A 19,337-nucleotide genomic window follows, 5' to 3' on the forward strand; every position below is an offset into this window, starting at 1 on the left:
GCCCCTAGATATGTGCTTTCTATAAATGTCCCATTTGTACTTGAAAGAGAGATCTGTTCTTTATTTGTTAGAGATAGATATTTGAACTTCTCCAATTTGTTTATATATTCTTTTGCCTTAAATTTTTCATCTGCTTTAAGGTCTCCTACTGTGGGTGTGGATTTGGCCATTTCTCCTTGAAATCCTACCTTTTTGTGTCGTATATATTTTGAGGCTGTGTTCATCTTTTATAGTTATGAAGGTGGAAGAAGAGAAGGCTGGGGTAGGGAAGCTGGACCCTGCTAACTACAGGAGGAGATGTCAGGATCAGGAAGGTAAGGTCATCCTGAGAACTTGATGCAAATCCTAGGAGGGTCTGCCAGTTTCTTAAATATCCTTATAACACCCCTCCAGCGGAGGGATCTAGGAGAGCTGGTCCCTTTCCCTGACCTACCCACAGTGTCTTCTCTGGATCCAATGGGACCAGGCTTCACTGTGTCTTAAAGAGATCACATAGTGGGCAGAAGACAGGAAACTGGCACTTTGTTTCTATGAATTAGGGCATAGCATCCCCAACACAAAATTAAACTTACCTAATTTTACAAGATCTACAAATTATACAAGATGCCACTATTATATAGATTCTAAAAATGGCAGCTCAGTTAAAACGAGTGCAAGAGGATATTGAGTGGGGGTATCTGTTGATCCAAAATTGCTAACTCAGAGGCCCTAAGTTCCTACACTCTACAGAGAAGCAACCACGGGACTTATGAAGAGGCAACCAGACAGGCTACTGCCCTGCCACTGCCCCTGTCCCACTTGGAGGGAAACACTAATCTCACTGCCCAGCTGGATGCTTGCTGAGCTTCAGAATGTGTAGAGCCATTCTAGGGCTGTGAGTGGAGAAGAATGCAGTTGAGGAGTTCCTAGGAGAACTTGGCATTGTCCTGAGCCAAACTGCCAGATATTCACAGTGAATGGAGAGGTGTCACAGAGTGAAGGAGGAAGCTTGGGAGAGGGCTAGCCGTTCTCTATAGTTCAACAGCTACACAACCACATGATTATGATGGGAGCCAGGATGAAAAGGGACAAGTTAGATCCAGTGCAAATATTTTCATGATAGCTATCTCCCCTAATTTCTTTAATAAGCATAGTCTTCATGTGTGTAGCCCTTACAATTTTCTAATCATGTTCCCATATACCATCCCATTCTATCTTCTCAAAAACCTTGCCAAGACAGTAGAGAAGGGATTTTATTCCCACATTACAGGTGAGGACACTGGGTCCTTGAGAGGCAGATGTCCATGGCCATAGAGCAAGTGAAGAACAAGCCAGGGAACATCCAGGGCAGGTGACTCTTGGCAGAGGCCTTTCTGATATATCAGCTGCTTCTCATTTCTGTCCCTGGCCTCAACAGTGGAGAATAGGAACTCATCTGCTAATCCCTTACATGAAATTACTTACCTCTTACTGGTATCCATGGCTTACTTGAATGACAGCTTGCTTAAGAAATGGTAGAATCGAGCAAGGGAAGTCACACCATCCTGGAGGGAGCAGAGGGAAGGAAGGAGGAGCACCAGTCATTCTGATATTGGTCCACTAGAAAGCAAGGCTGTACTTCATAAAAATCTCCACCTCACATTCCTCGTTACAACCTAGAAAGACTGGAGGTTCAGAAGAGTGAGCAGTGAGGTAAGCCCGGGTGAGCTGGGCTCTAAAGAGATTTGGACACTGACATCCAGATAAACTCACTTTCCCATGGCTAGGAATGACTCATAGTCTTTTCACTAGAGTAGACACTCAACATATCTCTAAAGGGCTTAGTTAGATATATTCTCCAAGGTTCAGCTTGATGTGGTTTCTGTGATACCTGCAGTCAATGAATGCCCAGACATCAGCATCTGCATTTCAGGAGTTTGAGCCGAGAGGCAGACCTCCCCTCCAAGGAAAATAAAATCAAGTTAATGTAGTTAATGTAGATCTTTTTTTTTTTTAAGATTTTATTTATTTATTCATGAGAGACAGAGAGAGAGACAGAGGCAGAAGGAGAAGCAGGCTCCCCGCGGAGCAGGGAGCCCGATGCGGGTCTCGATCCCAGGACCCTGGGATCATGACCTGAGCCGAAGGCAGACGCCCAACCGACTGAGCCACCCAGGCGTCCCAAGTTAATGTAGATCTTGACATAAGAACACAGAGTCTAATTTCCCATTCTGCAGCAGCTTTCAACTCTCAGTTGCCATCCTTGGGCTTCAAAAATACAATAGTCCCCGCCTTATCTGTGATTTCACTCTCTTCAGTTTCAGTTACCCATATTCAACCATGGTCTGGAAGCAGGTAGGTTCTCTTTCTGACACATCATCATCAGGTCAGTAGTAGCCCAACACTATGTCACAGTGCCTATGTCATTTATCTTTTTTTTTTTTTTAAAGATTTTATTTATTTATTTGAGAGAGAGAGAGAGAATGAGAGAGAGCACATGAGAGGGGTTAGAGTCAGAGGGAGAAGCAGACTCCCTGCTGAGCAGGGAGCCCGATGCGGGATTCGATCCAGGGACTCCAGGATCATGACCTGAGCCGAAGGCAGTCGCTTAACCGACTGAGCCACCCAGGCCCCCCCTATGTCATTTATCTTACTTCATCTCATCATAAAGGCATTTTATCATCTCACATCATCACAGGAAGAAAGGTGAGTGCAGTACAATAGGATATCTTGAGAGAAAGAGAGACCTCATCCACGTAACTTTTATTATCATATATTGTTACAGTTATTCTATTTTATTATTATTATTGTTAATCTCTTACTATGCCTAATTTATAAATTAAACTTGATCATAGGTATGTATGTGTAGGAAAAAGAATGGTATATATAGGGTTCAGTGCTATGTGCAGTTTCAGGCCTTCACTAGGGAACTTGGAGCATATCCCCTGTGGAAAGGGGGAACTACTGTAGTTACAATAATATTTTTTGGCCAGCCTGCTCTTTGGAAAATTGTCACCATGGAATTTCAGGCTCAAACTTATCCTAAACTAGTAGCTCTCAAACATTCTTGCTGCAGTTCACATAAGCAGAGAAAAAGATCTTCCCACTCATTTTACCCCACCCATTCTCATTTCTCTTCAGAAAGAAGAAAAAAAGAAAAGAGAACAAAGTGTAAAGGTCCGGAGGAAAGTAGCTTTAGTATTCAGGAAGGGGAGCAATGAGTAGGTGAAGCACAGGGAATTTTTAGGCTGGTGAAACTATTCTGTATGATACTGTAATGGTAGATGCAGGTCATCATGCATTTGTCAAAACCCATAAAACTATACAACACTAAGAGTGAAACTTAATGTAAACAATACACTATAGTTAATCATAACACATCAGTATTGGTTTATTAATTGTAACAAATGTACCACACTAATGCAAGTTGTTAATAATAGGGTAATCTATTCATAGCAATAAATGTTTACATTAAGAAAAAAGAAAGAGCCCAAGTAAACAGCCTAATTTTACACCTCAAGGAACTAGAAAAAGAAGAACAAACTAAGCCCAAAGTTAATAGAGGAAGGAAATAACAAAGATCTGAGAAAAAACAAGTAAAATAGAGACTAAAAAGGCAATAGAAAAGATCAATGAAACTAAGAACTGGTTTCTCTCTGTCAAATAAAGAAATAAAATCTTTAAAAATAAATAAATAAAAAATAAAAAGACAAACAAAATAGACAAATCTTTAGCTAGACTTCTCAAGGGGAAAAAAAGAGAAGACTCAAATAAATAAAATTAGAAATGAAAGAAAAGACATACAACTGAAAGCACACAAATACAAAAGATCAAAAGAGACTACCGTGAACAATTATATGAGAACAATTTGGACAACTTAGAAGAAATGGATGAATTCCTAAAGATACAACTTACCAAAAATAAATACTGAAGAAAGAGAAAACCTGAACAGACCAATTACTAGTAAGGAGATTGAATCAATAATGAAAAACCTCCCAACAAACAAAAGTTCAGGAACAGATGGCTTACCTGGTGAATTCTACCAAACATTTAAATAAGAATTCATACTAATCATTCTCAAACTCTTACAAAAAAATAGAAGAGAAGGGAACACTTTCAAATTCATTTTATGACACTAGCATTACCTGGATATCAAAAACAGACTAGGATACTACAAGAAAAAAAAATTACATGCCAATATCTCTGATGACCAAAGGTGCAAAAATCCTCAACAAAATATTGGGAAACCAAATTCAACAATACATTAAAATGGTCTTGCTCCATGATCAAGTAGAATTTATTTCAGGAGTGCAAGGATAGTTCAAAACCTGCAAATCAATCATTGTGGTATACCCCAATTAACAAAATGAAGGATAAAGATCATATGATCATCTCAATAGGTGCAGAAAATGTATCTGACAAAATTCAACATCTATTCATTATCAAAAATCTCAACAAACTTGAGTATAGGGGGAATGTACCTCAACGTAACAAAGGCCATATATGACAAGCTCACAGCTAACATCACACTCAACAATGAAAAGCTGAAAGTTTTTCCTCTTAAGATCAGGAACAAGGTCAGGATGCCCACTCTCACCACTTTTATCCAACATTGTACTGGAAGTCCTAGCCAGAGCAATTAGTTAAGAAAAAGAAATAAAAGGCATTCAAATTAGAAAGGAAGAAGTAAAACTGTTTCTATTTGACGTGATAAATATATATGGAAAACCCTAAAGACTCCACCAAAACACTGTTAGAACTAATAAACAAATTCAGTAAAGTTGCAGGATACAAAATCAATATACAAAAATTAATACAAAAAGGTACATTTCTATATACTAATAATGAAATAACAGAAGGAGAAATTAAGAAAACAATTCTATTTACAATTTATGACGAAGGAACCAAGAATATACAATGGGGAAAAGATCTCTCTGATGAGAAAACTGGACAGCCACATTCATAAGAATAAAATTGGACTACTATCTTACACCACACATACACACAATTCAAAATGGGTAAAAGTCTGATGTACGACCTGAAACAACAACATTCCAAGAAGAAAACACAGAGGGTTAGCTCCTTGGCAGTCTCGGCAATGACAGAGAAGACAAATACTGTATGATCTCATTTATATGTGGAATCTAAAGAATCAAACTCATAGAAACAGAACAGATTAGTAGTTGCCAGAGGCAGGGGCTTGGGGGTGAGCAAAAGGGGTGAAAGTAGTCAAAGTTACAAACTTCCAGTTACAAGATAAATAAGTTCTGGGGATGGAATGTACAGCATGGTAAGTATAGGTAGCAATCTTATTGTATATTTGAAAGTTGCCAAGAGAGTAGATCCTAAAAGTTCTCATTGCAAGAAGAAAAGTGCAGCTATGTGGGGTGATGGATGTTAACTAGGCTTCTTGCGGCAATCATTTTGCAATATATACATCTATCAAATTAGTATGTTGTACACCTTACACTAGTACAATGTTATTTGTCAATTATACCTCAGTAAAAAATAATAGGAGAAACTGTGGAGTGGGGGTCTGGTAGCGGTAGGATGGAAGTCCAAGTTCCTATGTACTCTCTGCTCAATTTTTCTGTAAACATAAAACTAAATCTATTGATTATTTTAAAAACTGTTGTCCAATTCAAGCCAACACTGATGAAACACTGATGGCAGAACGTCCATCCTGAGAGCTGAGAGAATTGCAGCTACTTTTTGTGTGCAAAGATCCAGTGGGGGCTTTGCAGAGCAGCCAGGCTTCTTAGTGGAATTTGAAATTAAGGTTCTTGGTGATTCCAGTTCTTGAAAATTCTAGTATACAAAACCAGTTTTGAGAAATCCTTAGTAACTCACTCTTCTGGTAAGTAGTTTATGTAGTCTTTGGTTGTGAGTAAAAGTGGCCCTCGATGAAAATACATAGGGCTTTCCCAAAGAGGGGGCGTTGGCGTTTTGGACTAAATCTGTGACTCACAGAGGGACTCTCTCTCAGGCCATGTGTCATAAGCCTTATGCGGTTACTGCCATTCTGGACAAGCAAGAACAGAGTGATGGGAATTCTGTTCACTCTCATTGAGTTCTAACTACAGCACCAAGGGTATCGTTTCCAGCAACTGTTGAGTTGTTCAGAAATGGAATTCCATCAAACCCAAGACTTGGGGCAGTGGCCCTGGCCAGGAATCCCATGTCTCCCATTCTGCTTTGGTGGCCCTAGCTCTTTGTAACTGGAGGATATTAAGGAGAAATGCCCATTTTCAGTAATCCTTGCCTCCCCCGCTCTTTTGTGCTCTGCCCACAGACTGCCGTTCCATCCACATTGGGCTTTCAGTCCCCAGTTACCCTCAAAGGAAGAGAGACCAGCAGGGACGTCTTCCGGGCCTGCAAAAGGTCTGCTGGGGCCTGCAGCCAGACAAACCACAGCAGGAGCTGACTGGCACGGGCAGCAGGGGAAGCAGCAGGGACAGCAATGTGGATCATGTCAGCAGGACCCGTGAGTTCTTGAGGGGTGCATTTGGTGGGAACCACCTGCTGGGGAGCCCAGATGGGGCGACAGGGCAGGGAGATTCTCTGGAGACTGGGGTCAGGGCTCTCAGCGCCCTGTGCTCTGCCACCCCCACAGACCGACCTCCCTGCCCAGGGACACCTTTAGTCAGCCTGAGCCCCGTCTCTCTCTGGGGACTTTGAGTCTTCTGCTCTGATCCATTCCAAGCTGATTTCATCGTTTAATTATTTTCCTCACTTCCAAATTCTTAGGGGCCACACAGCCATTGCCCTAACCACAAATATGACACTTTGGCAGGAGGCATTGTGCTCAGTAAACTGAATTCCACATCACATTACCTCCACCCTCTTTCCTCACCTGAGCTTGAAGGAATGGTACAGAATTGTCTAGGCACCTGCGTGGTAGCTTGCAGACCCCTGGGAAGCTCTCTCCCAAGTCAGCAAATCCCCTGAGGCCTGCTGCTGCTGCTGTAGAAATCAGTTCTGGGCTGATTAAAAATCAGTCTTTTGTTCCTTCCTGTGGAAAGAAAAGTATCAGTCTTAAGTGAAAAGACTGGAATCCTTGGAGCCCAGCTATGACATTTTATTCTTTTGAGACTTTTCTGTTTCTAGGGACATGATTTCACCCCAGCATATTCTAAATCTGCCCAATAAATGGTATTTCATTGGTCTCTATTACATATTTCCACTGTCTTGAGCAAGGCAAAATTAGTTATTTTCCCATCTAAACCTTCAAAGGAATGTCAGAGGCAGTAACAGTGTCTCAGCATCCCTGTAGGAAGAGATCTGACATACATGCTCCCAAAGGCCAACTGAGTCACCCCCAACCTTGCAGCTGCCCTGAACAACTGCTCTCCTTGGCACCAAGTCTACCAAGTCCTGTGGCTTTTCTAGAGTAAACGTGTCTATGTGGGAGATGGGTTAATGGGAGTCCTTTGGAGCTGTCTAGCGTTAAGAGATGAGCACTGATGAAGCCATGCATGCATACCTGGGCCAGCTCAGGCGTGGAAACATCAGAGACCCAGAGAAGAGCAAGCCTGCGGGGAAGACCTCCTGCTCCCCATGTTGGATCTGGATGCCTCACCCTCCCTTTTTGGGGCATTCTCCTATAACCCCACCACCTCCCCCACATTTAGGGATGAGGTCCCCTTTTAAAATTGAGTTTGCTGGATTCCTCCTGAGGCAGAGAAGAAACAAATAACATGGTAGGTGTGTGGTAGGCACTTAATAGATACTAGTTCAACTAATAATACACATTAACCCAATTTAAGAGCAAGGACCCCAAATCTTTTTCCTCTACAAGTGGATATTGGTTTGGTTTGGATGTCCTCATTGGTACCAAGGGCTTATGAGATCCTTCTGGTGGGAGGGATGTGAAAAATTATTAAGGTCTTCTTCTACTTGCCCGGTATTAACTCTGGGGTCATCAGAAGATCAAAACCACCCCAAGAGGAGCAGAAAAGAGAGAAAGGCTGTTTTTCAGTCAGGCATTTGAGCCTCATATTGAGCCTCATTCCAAGGCCTTAGGATCAAGGATATATTTCATGTGGCCTTCCGTTCTCATTTCTGATGAGGAAGGAGCAAGGGTTGGGACAGATCACATATTTGTCTCTAAAGCGTCTCCTCCATGAATAGTTCCTGAAACAGGCAATTTCCAGCATAGGTGCAAAGATGGTTAGGGTTCTTTTAGAGTTTGAAGCTTTAAAATGGGGTGGCTTCCTTGCCTTTGTGTACCTTACAGATTTGTGTCTTGGAAGGATACAACTTGGAGAGAGACGGGGGAAAGGAAAACAGAAAAGGAGAAAGAATGAGGATCGTTCTAGACTTTATATGCCCCCTTTGGGGTGGGGGTCAGGCAGGAAAGCAAATTAAAATATATTTCCCAAAGGAAGCATGTATTTTCTTTCTCTTCTTGTACTTTGACACTTTAAAACCTGGATCTCCTGGAATTATCAACATATATAGCATTCCCTCCCCAGCCATGAGAGCTATTCTAAAAACAAACAAAAAATCCTGTTAGAAGAGAATCCTGAGTTAGTGACCTTAAGACCTTGAGGGGAATTTGGGGTTGAGAGTTCAAGTTTGCAAGTGAACCAATGAGGATCCTAATAAAGAAAGTTTTCATAAACCATGCATTAGCCAGGTTTACCTTATTCCTGGAGACTTAGCTAAAGTGGACCCTAGTCTCCATGGCCTCATCCTGGGGGAGGTCCACGTCTTTGCCGAAATTGCTGTGTATTCCCAGGGGCTGCCAATCTCAGTGTCACCCTGGCTCCAAGTCCCTCCCTGGTGGGCTTGTCATCTCCCTGTGTTTCACCTCCTATACCTGTCCTCTGCCTTCACCTCCAGGCCAGCTCAGGCATGGAGTTCAGACCTTCTTTGGTTCCCCCCAAATTGGTTACATATGGCATACATGTGAGTGGCAGGCTTTGCCAGAGGTTCGGAACCAAGTTTAACGTTGCAGAGGTACACAATTTTTAAAAATGAGATACTAGACATCCCTGTTCTTTTTTTTTTTTTAAAGATTTTATTTATTTATTTGAGAGAGAGAATGAGATAGAGAGAGAGAGCATGAGAGGGGGGAGGGTCAGAGAGAGAGGCAGACTCCCTGATGAGCAGGGAGCCCAACGTGGGACTCGATCCCGGGACTCCAGGATCATGACCTGAGCCGAAGGCAGTCGCTTAACCAACTGAGCCACCCAGGCGCCCTAGACATCCCTGTTCTTAAAAATCCTCTGGCCACTGGAAATTTCCCACTGAGTGTTTTTCTCTGCAGTTCCAGCCTCTTACCATATTTTGGGGGCCTCCTGCCCAGCCCCTGTCCCCTCCCGAGTTCCCTCACATCTCCTTGCTTTCAGCGCTGAGCCCCCTCCTCACACACACACCCAGTCCCCTCACTTTTCAGTCACATCAATTTCTCTTCCCGCCCCTCCTTGACTCAGGGCCCATTTTCATGCAGCTGAGGCCACATGATGGGTTGACCAAAACACCGTCTCCTTTAAGTCTAGCCCTTCAGCAGCCTCAAAGACCTGAAAGAGGCTTGATGCTGCCTTCTCCCCCTCCTCCCTCCCCATGGGCCTCTGCAGGCCATGTCAGGATTCCCTGTGTGACTCGGGGCCCATATCCCCGATGGCCTCGGCAGGAGAAGCAGCAACTGTCTTTTTTTATTTTAAATCACGATTCTTCACTTTACTGCATTTATAGTCACTAGAACAAAACAATAAAAGCCACATGCTAATTGAAGACTCTCAGTAACATTTCACACACCTTAAATGATAAATAATGGATATGGTACAATCAATCACCTTTTACTATTTTGGCTCCCCAGAAATGTCAGAACCTCCTCCTCCAGAGCTCCAGTAGATGAATGTCATTGTTCTCTTTTCTCTGGGGGGGTCTCCTGCAAATGCTCAAGGTCACTCTGATTTCCTACTGAGGTTGATGCCCTTCCCGGGGTAGGCTAAGGGATCTCTTATTTGAATTTGGGTAAAAGTCTCGCTTGCCCAACACACCAAGATCTTCCAGCCTTGGTTCCATCCACGAGCCTGTAGGGGACCAGGAGTGCACTTGCCAGGCTCTGCCGGGTCCTCGGTCCCCTGACACAGCTCCTCGGCCAGGGCCACGACCAAAGTTTCTTTTCCTGGACCTTCCTTCTTGTCTTGCTTTTGGCCTGCTCTGCCATTGCTTTACTCCCCTCTTTCACGGATTCCCCATTCTTTCTTATTCTAACTATTCTTACCACAGTGTCTCAACGTACTTTATAACTCTTACACTTGCGGTTTTTAAGAAGGTACACAGAAGAAAATTTCCATACCCTAGAATTTCATATAAGGGGCACTCGTGATTAGGAAGGTAATTTGATCACAAGTAACAGAAACTTATCTGAGCTGGCTCGGGCAAGGAGAGAATGTGTGTGTGTGTTGGGGGTGGGGGGTTGATATCCTAAGATCAAAGAAGCCTCTCACGGTCCCAAAGCAGAATAAATAGCCAGGCTCAGCGAGTGGACGCAGCACCTCTCAATCCCCTCTCTGGGACGGATGGCCTCTTCCCCTGCCTCTTCCGTGGGTCTCCATTCCCCTCCTTCTGTAGCCCTTTCTGTATCTTCTGTGCCCTTGTCTTCCAGTTTACATGCTCTCTCTTCCAAGGTCCCAGCTATCTTAGAGACCCAATTCAAAGTTTCCAGGCTTGGGTCAGATGTCCAATGAACTGTCCGTGGTCTGATGACCTGTAGCCAAGGGGCACAGGTCATACCTTCCACCAACACAGCTGCCAGAGGGTCATCCTTTTGGGGAGGGGTATGGCCTGGGCTGGTATCTCTAAAATTACCCAGGCCAGGAGGAATTCCTGTAAACACGAACAGGGGCAGATTCTCTTCTTCTCTCAGAACATTTGGAGTTTTAGGACAGCTTCCTAGACAAAGAACTTTACTGTCCATGAAATTAGGACTTGGGGCCTTCACATAGCCTCTGGAGACCTACCTTACACAATGACTTTAGAACCCTAGGTCAGTCTCCCACTCCCCAATATTCAGTAGCCTTGAGCTACCCAAAGCCCCCACCCAGCTCCACCCCCAGCAGCATTTCCTTGTCCTGGGCTCCTTTCTTGCCAAGCCTAATCCCAGCTGATACGCTCATGAGTGTTAATCGGTGAAATTCATTCACCCAGCAAATATTTATTGAGTGCCCATGCTGTGTGAGCTCTGTGCTGGGGGCCGGCCGCATGAGTGGAGCAAGGCAGACTCCATCCTTGCAAAGCTGGCTATCTAGAGATCGTGTGGAGTCCAAGAGAGAGGGTGGGAACCTCTGAAAGGGCTCGTCCAGAGCTCAGGGCCCCAGGACCAACTCCTCATCTTGACTTCCTTACTGCCCTAAATGCCTTCCAGGTCTTTTTTTTTTTTTTTTAAGATTTTATTTATTTATTCATGAGAGACAGAGAGAGAGAGAGAGGCAGAGGGAGAAGCAGGCTCCCAAGGAGCAGGGAGCCCGATGCAGGACTCGATCCCAGGACCCTGGGATCTTGACCTGAGCCGAAGGCAGACGCTTAACCATCTGAGCCACCCAGGTGCCCAATGCCTTCCAGGTCTTTACTGGGAGTTGAAGACTTGCTGGTTTGTAGTCCCCTAGATCATTTTGTGCTTTGCTCATCCAGTGACTGGACAGTCCCCACTCAATAAAAGCACAATCCTGCTTGCTTCTTTTATTGTGCTTCCTGAAGCTGGCTCTTGCACTGTTACGTTTTGCCCAGGAACTGCTGGTGGGAGTCCAGTCCTCCAGCCGTCACTATGTGACTCTCAGCTGTGTGCCGTCAACCACAGGGGCTATTACCTGTGGCATTTCTCATTATGGGGATTAACTTCTGATGTGCTGCATCCACAGTGCATTAGAGTCACACTGATCCGGGAGCTCAGCATGTGGTGCGCTAAACCTTCTGTGCGCAGGAGGGAGGGGCAGAGAGAGTGGAAGGGCCTCGGGGTGGAGGGTAGGGAGGTGGCGTGGGAGCAGTATGGGTATTTAGAGGCTGAAAAGGAGTGAGCCCTTGCAGTGTTTAAAAGGGCCAGGCTGATAACTGGTAATGAGGGGGAAAGGCGTCAGACCCATTGGCAACAACCAGTCAGAGCCGTAGCATTTATTGGGTGACTGGTGTATAACAAGCACTTGGGCCATCCACATCACATATATTATTGCACTTAATGCCCAGCACAGTCTAGTGAGGTAGGTGTGATTAGCCCCACTTTATAGAGGGGGAAACTAAGGCTCCAAGAGCTTCATGCTTTGCCAACATCCTACAGCCAGTAATTAGCAGAGTCAGGTGTTGTTAAACCCAGGTCTGGGCTCTTAAAGCACCACAGCAATAAGGAGAATCCCCTGGCATCCTTGGTGATCTCTGTTTGGGTGTTTCTGTGGTGTTTCGGGGTCACCCCCAGCCCCTGACCCGGTGTGGCATGTAGTAGCTGCCCAGTGGCGCTCAGGAGGCGGCGGGCTGACTTCGGCCACGTTGCAGTATGACCTGTAAAGCCTAGGACCCTGGGAGGTGCCTGTCTCCTCCGCGTCCTGTCCTGCTGAGGAGCCCACCATGGCAGAAACTCCTGGGTGGTGGTGTTTGCTTGGAGCCCAGCACCTAAACAGACACCCCTGACCTTCTGCTGCTGTTTCCTCAACTTGAAAGCGGGCATCCTTGTCCCTTGAGCCTCAGGTATGAAAATGTGATGAGTAGGGATTAGCCGTGGGTGGGCAGTGTGAGTCAGAGGATGTCAGCCAGTTTTGCTCTCCTCTAGGCTGCCCTGGTGGGGCCTTCGGTGGTGTAAACTGGGTTTCCAGTTTCTCATCTGTAAAGGAAAGGGCTTGGATTCGACAGCGGCTAAGGCCCTCCTAGCCCCGAGACTTAGAGAATTCAGGGCTCAGCGCCTCTTGGAGCCTCAGCCTCCCAGTGACCTCTAATCAACCTTGGCACATTCTACGTGCTCAGTAAGCGCTTGTTGAACTGAACCCAGGAGATTAGGAGTTTCTCAGCAGAGCAGAATAATTCCCCAGTGGGGTTCGCCTCACGCCCTCCAGTGACCAGTTCCCACTGTCTGCGGGCTCTCAGGAAACACCCCCTGAGTGACGCTATTTGGCACTTTGTCGTGGAAGTAGCCGAAGAGGTAGAGGATCAGGGGTTTGGGTTTAGAGTTGGGGACAGGGAGAAACCAGGTGCGTGGAACTTTACTGACCAGGCGTGGTTGCTTTGGAACGCGAGACCCCACGGCAGCCCCCACCCCGAACCGCCCCACCTCCCCTGGGGCCCTGTGCCGCTGAGAGAACAGCCACTCTCCAGCCAGCTCACCTGCGGCCACGGCTCTTAAGGAGGCCCCGGGGAGTCTCCCGGCAAAGCCTCCCTCTGCCTTTATAAGGGGGCCCGAGGAGAGGTGCCCGGGCTCTCCTGGAGCCCTCCTGGGGGAGGGGGAGGGGGACGGGGAGGGGACGGGGCAGTTCCCGCGCTCTCACAGGCCGCGCTGCCAGCGCCCCTGCTGCTGGGAAGGCCCGGCTGCCTGCCCCGGCCTCTGCGGCGCCACTGAGCCCTTCCCTCTGCAGGGCGCTTGAGGACCCCCGCCCCTCACATCGCTCTCTCTCAGTCTCTCTCTCTCTCTCTCTCTCTCTCTCTCACACACACACACACACACACAGTTCTCTCAGGCTCACAGTATCTTTCATTCACCCTCGGTACGGTCTTGCTCTCTTACACAAAGTCTCTCTCACACTTCCTACATCGCTCTTTTCTCCTGCTTACCGCCCGCTCTCGCCACCTCCCCAGGCTTTCCCACCTTCCTCTCCTGTCTCTGTCTCTGTCTCTGTCTCTCTCTCTCTGTCTCGGTCTCCCTCTCCTCTCCCCACGCCTCCTGTGGTGCATAACTGGAAACAACAGCGAGTTTGTTGTGAGCCGGTGGGCAAGAGGACATTTGGAAGCAGTGGCCAGGGTGACAGCAGCAAAAACAGGCTGGGGCCCGAGGCGGTGCCACCAGCCGGAGACCCCAGCGCTCAGCTATTCCGGGGAGCAGGTAAGGCCCCAGACAGGGCTGCTTCAGGCATCCTGCCGTCTGCCCTGTCTCAGCTCTCCGTGATTCTTCCGTCTATTTGTCTTCTTGTCTGGCCTTGAAGGGATGGGGAACTCCAAACTTAGGGAGCAGTAGGCACTAGGATCCAAGGAGTGAGGTGCCCCCCTCTTCAGAGAACCAGCTGGGGTCCAGGCTGTCTGGGTTTGGGGGGGACTGGGGTCTGGAGTGTCTGGGATCAGGGATAGCTGGGCTCAAAGGTATCTGGCACTGGGAGTGGCTGGGGCCTGGGGTGGCTAGGGTCAAGGGTATCTGGGGTTAGGGGTGACTCGCTTCCAGGGCATCTGGCTGAGGAACATGGTAGAACCTAAAAAGGCAGGTGTGGGCCAGATCACAAGGGATGTTTTGAGCCATGTCATAGAACCTGGGCTCTCGGTAATACAGAGCCTATTAAGGGTTTTTCACCTGGAGAGTAACATAATCAAATCTACATTTTAAAAGAGTCGTTCTTGAGCTCTGATTCCATGGGGAATTGGTGTGTCCTCTCAGAATCAGAGTCCTAGTCTTCTCCCAATCTAAAGAAAAAAAAAATATGGTTATTTGTTCAATTGTTAGTTTTTCTTCTATAAAATTTCCTTACCTTTAATGTCTGCTAGCAAGTGTCGGCAATCAATAACCCAATGAAAAGACTTGTTTAAAGTAACAGAAAAATTCAGAAATAAAATTCATCTAAATAAATGAGGTAGATTGAGCTATATACAGGTAAATAGTATTTTCTGCTAGTAAAATCATTTCTAAGTCTTATGCAAAATATTTTATGGTGCTGCCCAAAGAGGACCATGACGCCCAGGAGTATGTCACGTGAACATGTTTGAAATGTTTTAAAAACAAACTTTGCTGCCACATAGGAAGTAGGGGTGGATTATGCATCCAGAGGTGGTAGGAGCAGTAGGAGGCTCTCGCAGCGATAGGAACAGGAAATAATGAGAACCTGAACTAAGATGGTGGCAGTGGGTACGAAAAAAAAAAAAGGAGAGAGCTGAAAAGTATTTAGGAAGCAAGGGAAAGAAGTTAGTGTCTGATTGGACATGAATGGTGAGAAAGAGGCTTCAGGAGTGAGTCCAGTGTTTCTTTTCTTTTCTTTTTTTTTTTAAAGATTTTATTTATTTATTTGACAGAGAGAGAGAGTGGCAGACAGAGGGAGAGTGAGAAGCAGGCTCCCCACTGAGCAGGAAGCCCAACATGGGGCTTGATCCCAGGACCCTGGGATCATGACCTGAGCCGAAGGCAGACGCTTAACCGACTGAGCCACTCAGGCACCCCAAGACCAGTGTTTCTTATCTGGATGGCTGGGTAGCTAGCAGTGCTATCATTCAAAACGGAGAAGGGCAGGGTTGGGGTGTTGGAATAAGGAAACCGTTTTGAGTATATTGAGGTTGACTTGTGAAGGCTGCGGAACTCCCAGATGGAGTAATCCAGGTGACTGTTGAAAATGCTCAATACAGGCAGGGTCTGGAGACATGGGTGACCTCATCTATAAGGTGACACCATAAAGAATAGAAGATGGTGGGGCGCCTGGGTGGCTCAGTCATTAAGTGTCTGCCTTCAGCTCAGGTCATGATCCCAGGGTGCTGGGATCGAGCCCCGCATCGGGCTCCCTGCTCAGCAGGGAGCCTGCTTCTCCTTCTCCCTCTGTCTACCACTCTGCCTACTTGTGCTCTCTCTCTGTCAAATAAATAAATAAAATCTTTAAAAAAAAAAAAAAAGAACACAAGATGGTACAGAGTGTAGAAAGAGAAAAGAGAAGAAGGCCAAGGAGAGATCTTGGGGAAGATGAAGATTTAAGTAAGACAGGCAAGAGGGGCCAGGGAAAGATACTGAGGAGTCCTCGAAGAGATAGGAAAAAAATATCAAGAAAGTACTGTGTTATGAGAGCCAAGAGTACCATGTTAGTTCAGAGGGAGCAGTCAGGCACCACTGACGACCCAAAGAGATAAGCCAGACCTGTTCATTTGCTTGGTTTTATTAACTTACTGGTTTGAGAATGAGATAACAAAAGCGATCTCAGGGCATGGTTATAAACTCAGATGCATAACATAAATGAGATTAGCAGGGTAGAGTAGGGAGCAGTGGGGGCTGTGGCAAACTAAAATGTATATGCCCATAACATTGTGTGTCAACTATATTCAAATAAAAGGACTTTTAAAAAAAAAATGCACATGCCCACCTGAAGAAAGCAGCCATCACTCAGCCCTAGTTGATTGGTGCCAAGCAGGAATGTAGGCACGGTCATCAGAGCATCTGAATTTTCAGGAAAAGTCAGAAATCTGGTTGTTATATGAAATCTCACAATTATTTATGTTAGCAACAATTTCAAAAGCTTTTATACTCTGTGAGGGCTAAATTAAACATTATCTTTGAGCTGCTAGTTTGAAATCTCTGTCCCTTAGAGAGGGGGGGGCTGAACCAGTTGCAGCAGGTTGGAAAGTGATTGGGTAAGGAGGAAGGGGAGACCACTTGCTGTTGGAGGGAAAGGAGAGCAGGAGAGCTTGGAAGGGAAGGCAGGGTCGGGGAGAGTGTTCTAGGGTAGGAAAGACTGTTTATAGGCTGGGAGAAAAAGAGTGGAGAGAAGAAGTTGAAGACCAAGGTAAGGAAAGGCTAGTTGAAAAAATAAGGACCCAGCAGAAAATAAATGGGGCCAGAGGTTAAGCTGGAGGAAGGACTCCTTTGTTCAAAAATGGACTACAAAGTGGTAAGGGTACAAAGTGGTAAGTGGTAAGGGTACAGTGGTAAGAAGGGAGACAGCGATGGATTTTACGTCTGGAGGCCTTTATTTCCTTGGTGAGGTGGGTAGGAGATGGATCAAGAGGCTCGAAGAGAGGAGCAATGGTTAGGAATGGCATGAAGGGACATGCGACACGGTGCTGACAAGGATGAGTGGGAGGTGGCTGCACTTCTGAGACCTGCTGAGGGTGGAAACCCTCCATTTGCACATGTGGATGGTTTTCTCCAGTAGGGCTCAAGAGCCTGGGTGTTGCAGTTGGTGGTGAAGGGGATTAGCACCTGTTACATGTGTCTTACTCTCCTTATCTGACTTATCTCCTTGTTCCTCCCAACAATCCTGCTTACTCAGACTGAACACCGATAAGCAAGTGGCAACTCTTGGATTCATACCCATGTCTAGCTGGATTGCAAGCCCATTGTGTGCCTTGTCTCCACCATACCACTGTATACACTCCTGCAGAGGTGAAGACTGGGCCAGTGAATTCTTGTTTGGCCATTGGCTGCCTGGTTTTACCGAGAAGTCAAGGAATAGGGGGGAGAGCATGATGACAAAGTAGTTGGAATTATTGACCACTGGGAATCTATGGAGAAATAAGTGAGGGCCAGTGGGGATGATAAATTGAGGGGGCAGAGGGGCTTGGAGGAAGGGGAAGACTGGGTGAAGCCCAGGAGACAATCAATGAGAGACTGAACCAGGGCAGGGGCAGAGGGATTGGTGAAGAGGGACGTATTCTCGACAACTTTCAATAGGGGGGTGGAAGTGAGAGAAGTGGTTGAGGTGAAGATGACTGCAGGCTGTCTAGGCTGTACAGTTGGGTGGACAGCCATGCCTTTGACCAAGGCTTTCCACCTCATGCCCTGCCTCTCTCTGGCTTACCATGCTGTAGACACAATGGCCAGCACATTCTCACTTCAGGGTCTTTGAAACGCGTGGAGCACTCTTTGTCCAGAGATGTACGAGTGGCTCGTTCTCTTCTTCCAAGTCACAGTTCAGACACGCCTCAGAGGGGTCTTTCTTAACCAAGCTCTCTAATGTCGTTCTCCTGTTGCTTTATTTCATCTTTTTTTTTTTTCCCCAGAACGCTTATCACTACCTGAAATGATCATTTATGCTTTTATTTACCTGTTTTTGGTCTGTTTCTGCCACTACAACAGACAGTCAAGAGAGCAGGGATATATGGGCCTTCATCCCAGCTTTGTTTTCTGACACCTGGAACAATGCCTGGCACACAGTAGACTTTCATGAAATACTGAGTAAGAGAAAGGAAAGGAAAGGGACACCTGGCTGGCTCAGTCGGTTAAGCATCTGCCTTCAGCTCAGGTCATGATCCCAGGGTCCTGGGATGGAGTCCCGCACCAGGCTGTCTGCTCAGTAGGGAAGCCTGCTTCTCCCTCTCCCTCTGTCTGCTGCTCCCCTGCTTGTGCTCTCTCTCTGTCAAATAAATAAATAACATCTTAAAAAAAAAGGAAGGAAGGGAGGCAGGAAGGGGAAGCATGTTTGGGGAAGGGCACATGTTCAGTATTGGAATGCTGACTTGAGGTGCCTCAGAGACAGCCGGGAGGTGACATGCAGTGGGCAACTGGGAAGCAGAGTGGGAGCTCAGGAATAGGTTGTCCTGTGCCCATGAAGAAGGTGGGCTCCCAAGGCACAGTAGTACAAGCACCTCCTTTCACAGGCTGACCGCCCCTTCAAGGCCAGCACTGGGAGTTGACTGGTTTGGGGCCCAGTGGGAAAAAGGGTCCCTCTGGGTTTGTTATGCTGAAGTTGGGTCAGAGTTCTTCTCACTCCTCGCTTTTCTGTTTCCCATTCTTGCTGCTGCCCAGCTGTGGCCATTTTCTAACCTCCTTCCTTGTCAGCTGCAAGACCCTGGAGTCTGAATGCAGACTAAATCCTGTCGTCCCCTTTATCTCTAAGAATATCTCACCCACATCCAACCCACAGAGGTGTGAGTCTAGCTTCACCCAGAAGCTGGACTTAGTTTTACTAAATTAGGAGATACTTGTCCCTTGAGCTTGGCTCCTGCCCCATTTCAGTTGGCCATGCAGCCCTTAGCTTCCCCCAGGCCATTCAGCAGACCCTGCTGCCCTCTTTTTGCAGGGTCTCCAGCTGCTGAGCAGCTCCAGGACATCCTGGGGGAGGAAGATGAGGCTCCCAACCCCACCCTCTTCACAGAGATGGACACCCTGCAGCACGACGGAGACCAGATGGAGTGGAAAGAGTCAGCCAGGTGAGGCAGAGTCCCAGGGGAAGGGAGAAGGTGGCTTCCCACTGCAATCTGCCTGGGGCCCAGGCTGAGCTGACTCTCCTGGTGGGAAGGACCATTGACCAGTGGCATCTTGCACATTGCGTTCTGCTGGGACACTCCCTGGCCCCTAAAGACCTCCACATCTGCCTGGCTTGGTGTCTAGAACTGGGCTGGATACTAAGGAGCAAACAGACACTTACCACTTTGTCTTTATTCTCAAATTAAAATCCACGTGGGAAGGTAGTACAGATACCCATGAGGCCGTGAGAGAATAATACAAGGACATATATACTTTCTTGTCAAATGGTTCAAACTAAATGCCATAC

General features: G+C 46.6%; 1 protein-coding gene across 1 annotated transcript in view; it reads left to right on the top strand.

Moving 5' to 3' along the window:
• SLC4A5 (solute carrier family 4 member 5) overlaps positions 1-19,337 on the top strand; it is a 106,599-nt gene that overhangs the window by 24,826 nt on the left and 62,436 nt on the right. Inside the window, exons 4-6 of the mRNA XM_035001273.1 lie at positions 234-314; positions 6,251-6,442; positions 18,864-18,993. Coding sequence (XP_034857164.1) covers positions 236-314; positions 6,251-6,442; positions 18,864-18,993 — 401 coding nt within the window. The 5' untranslated portion in view covers positions 234-235. The remainder of the gene's footprint in view (positions 1-233; positions 315-6,250; positions 6,443-18,863; positions 18,994-19,337) is intronic.

Source organism: Mirounga leonina, unplaced genomic scaffold (assembly GCF_011800145.1).
Source record: "Mirounga leonina isolate KUSES-001 unplaced genomic scaffold, KU_Mleo_1.0 Mir_125, whole genome shotgun sequence".
Lineage (NCBI taxonomy): Eukaryota > Metazoa > Chordata > Mammalia > Carnivora > Phocidae > Mirounga > Mirounga leonina.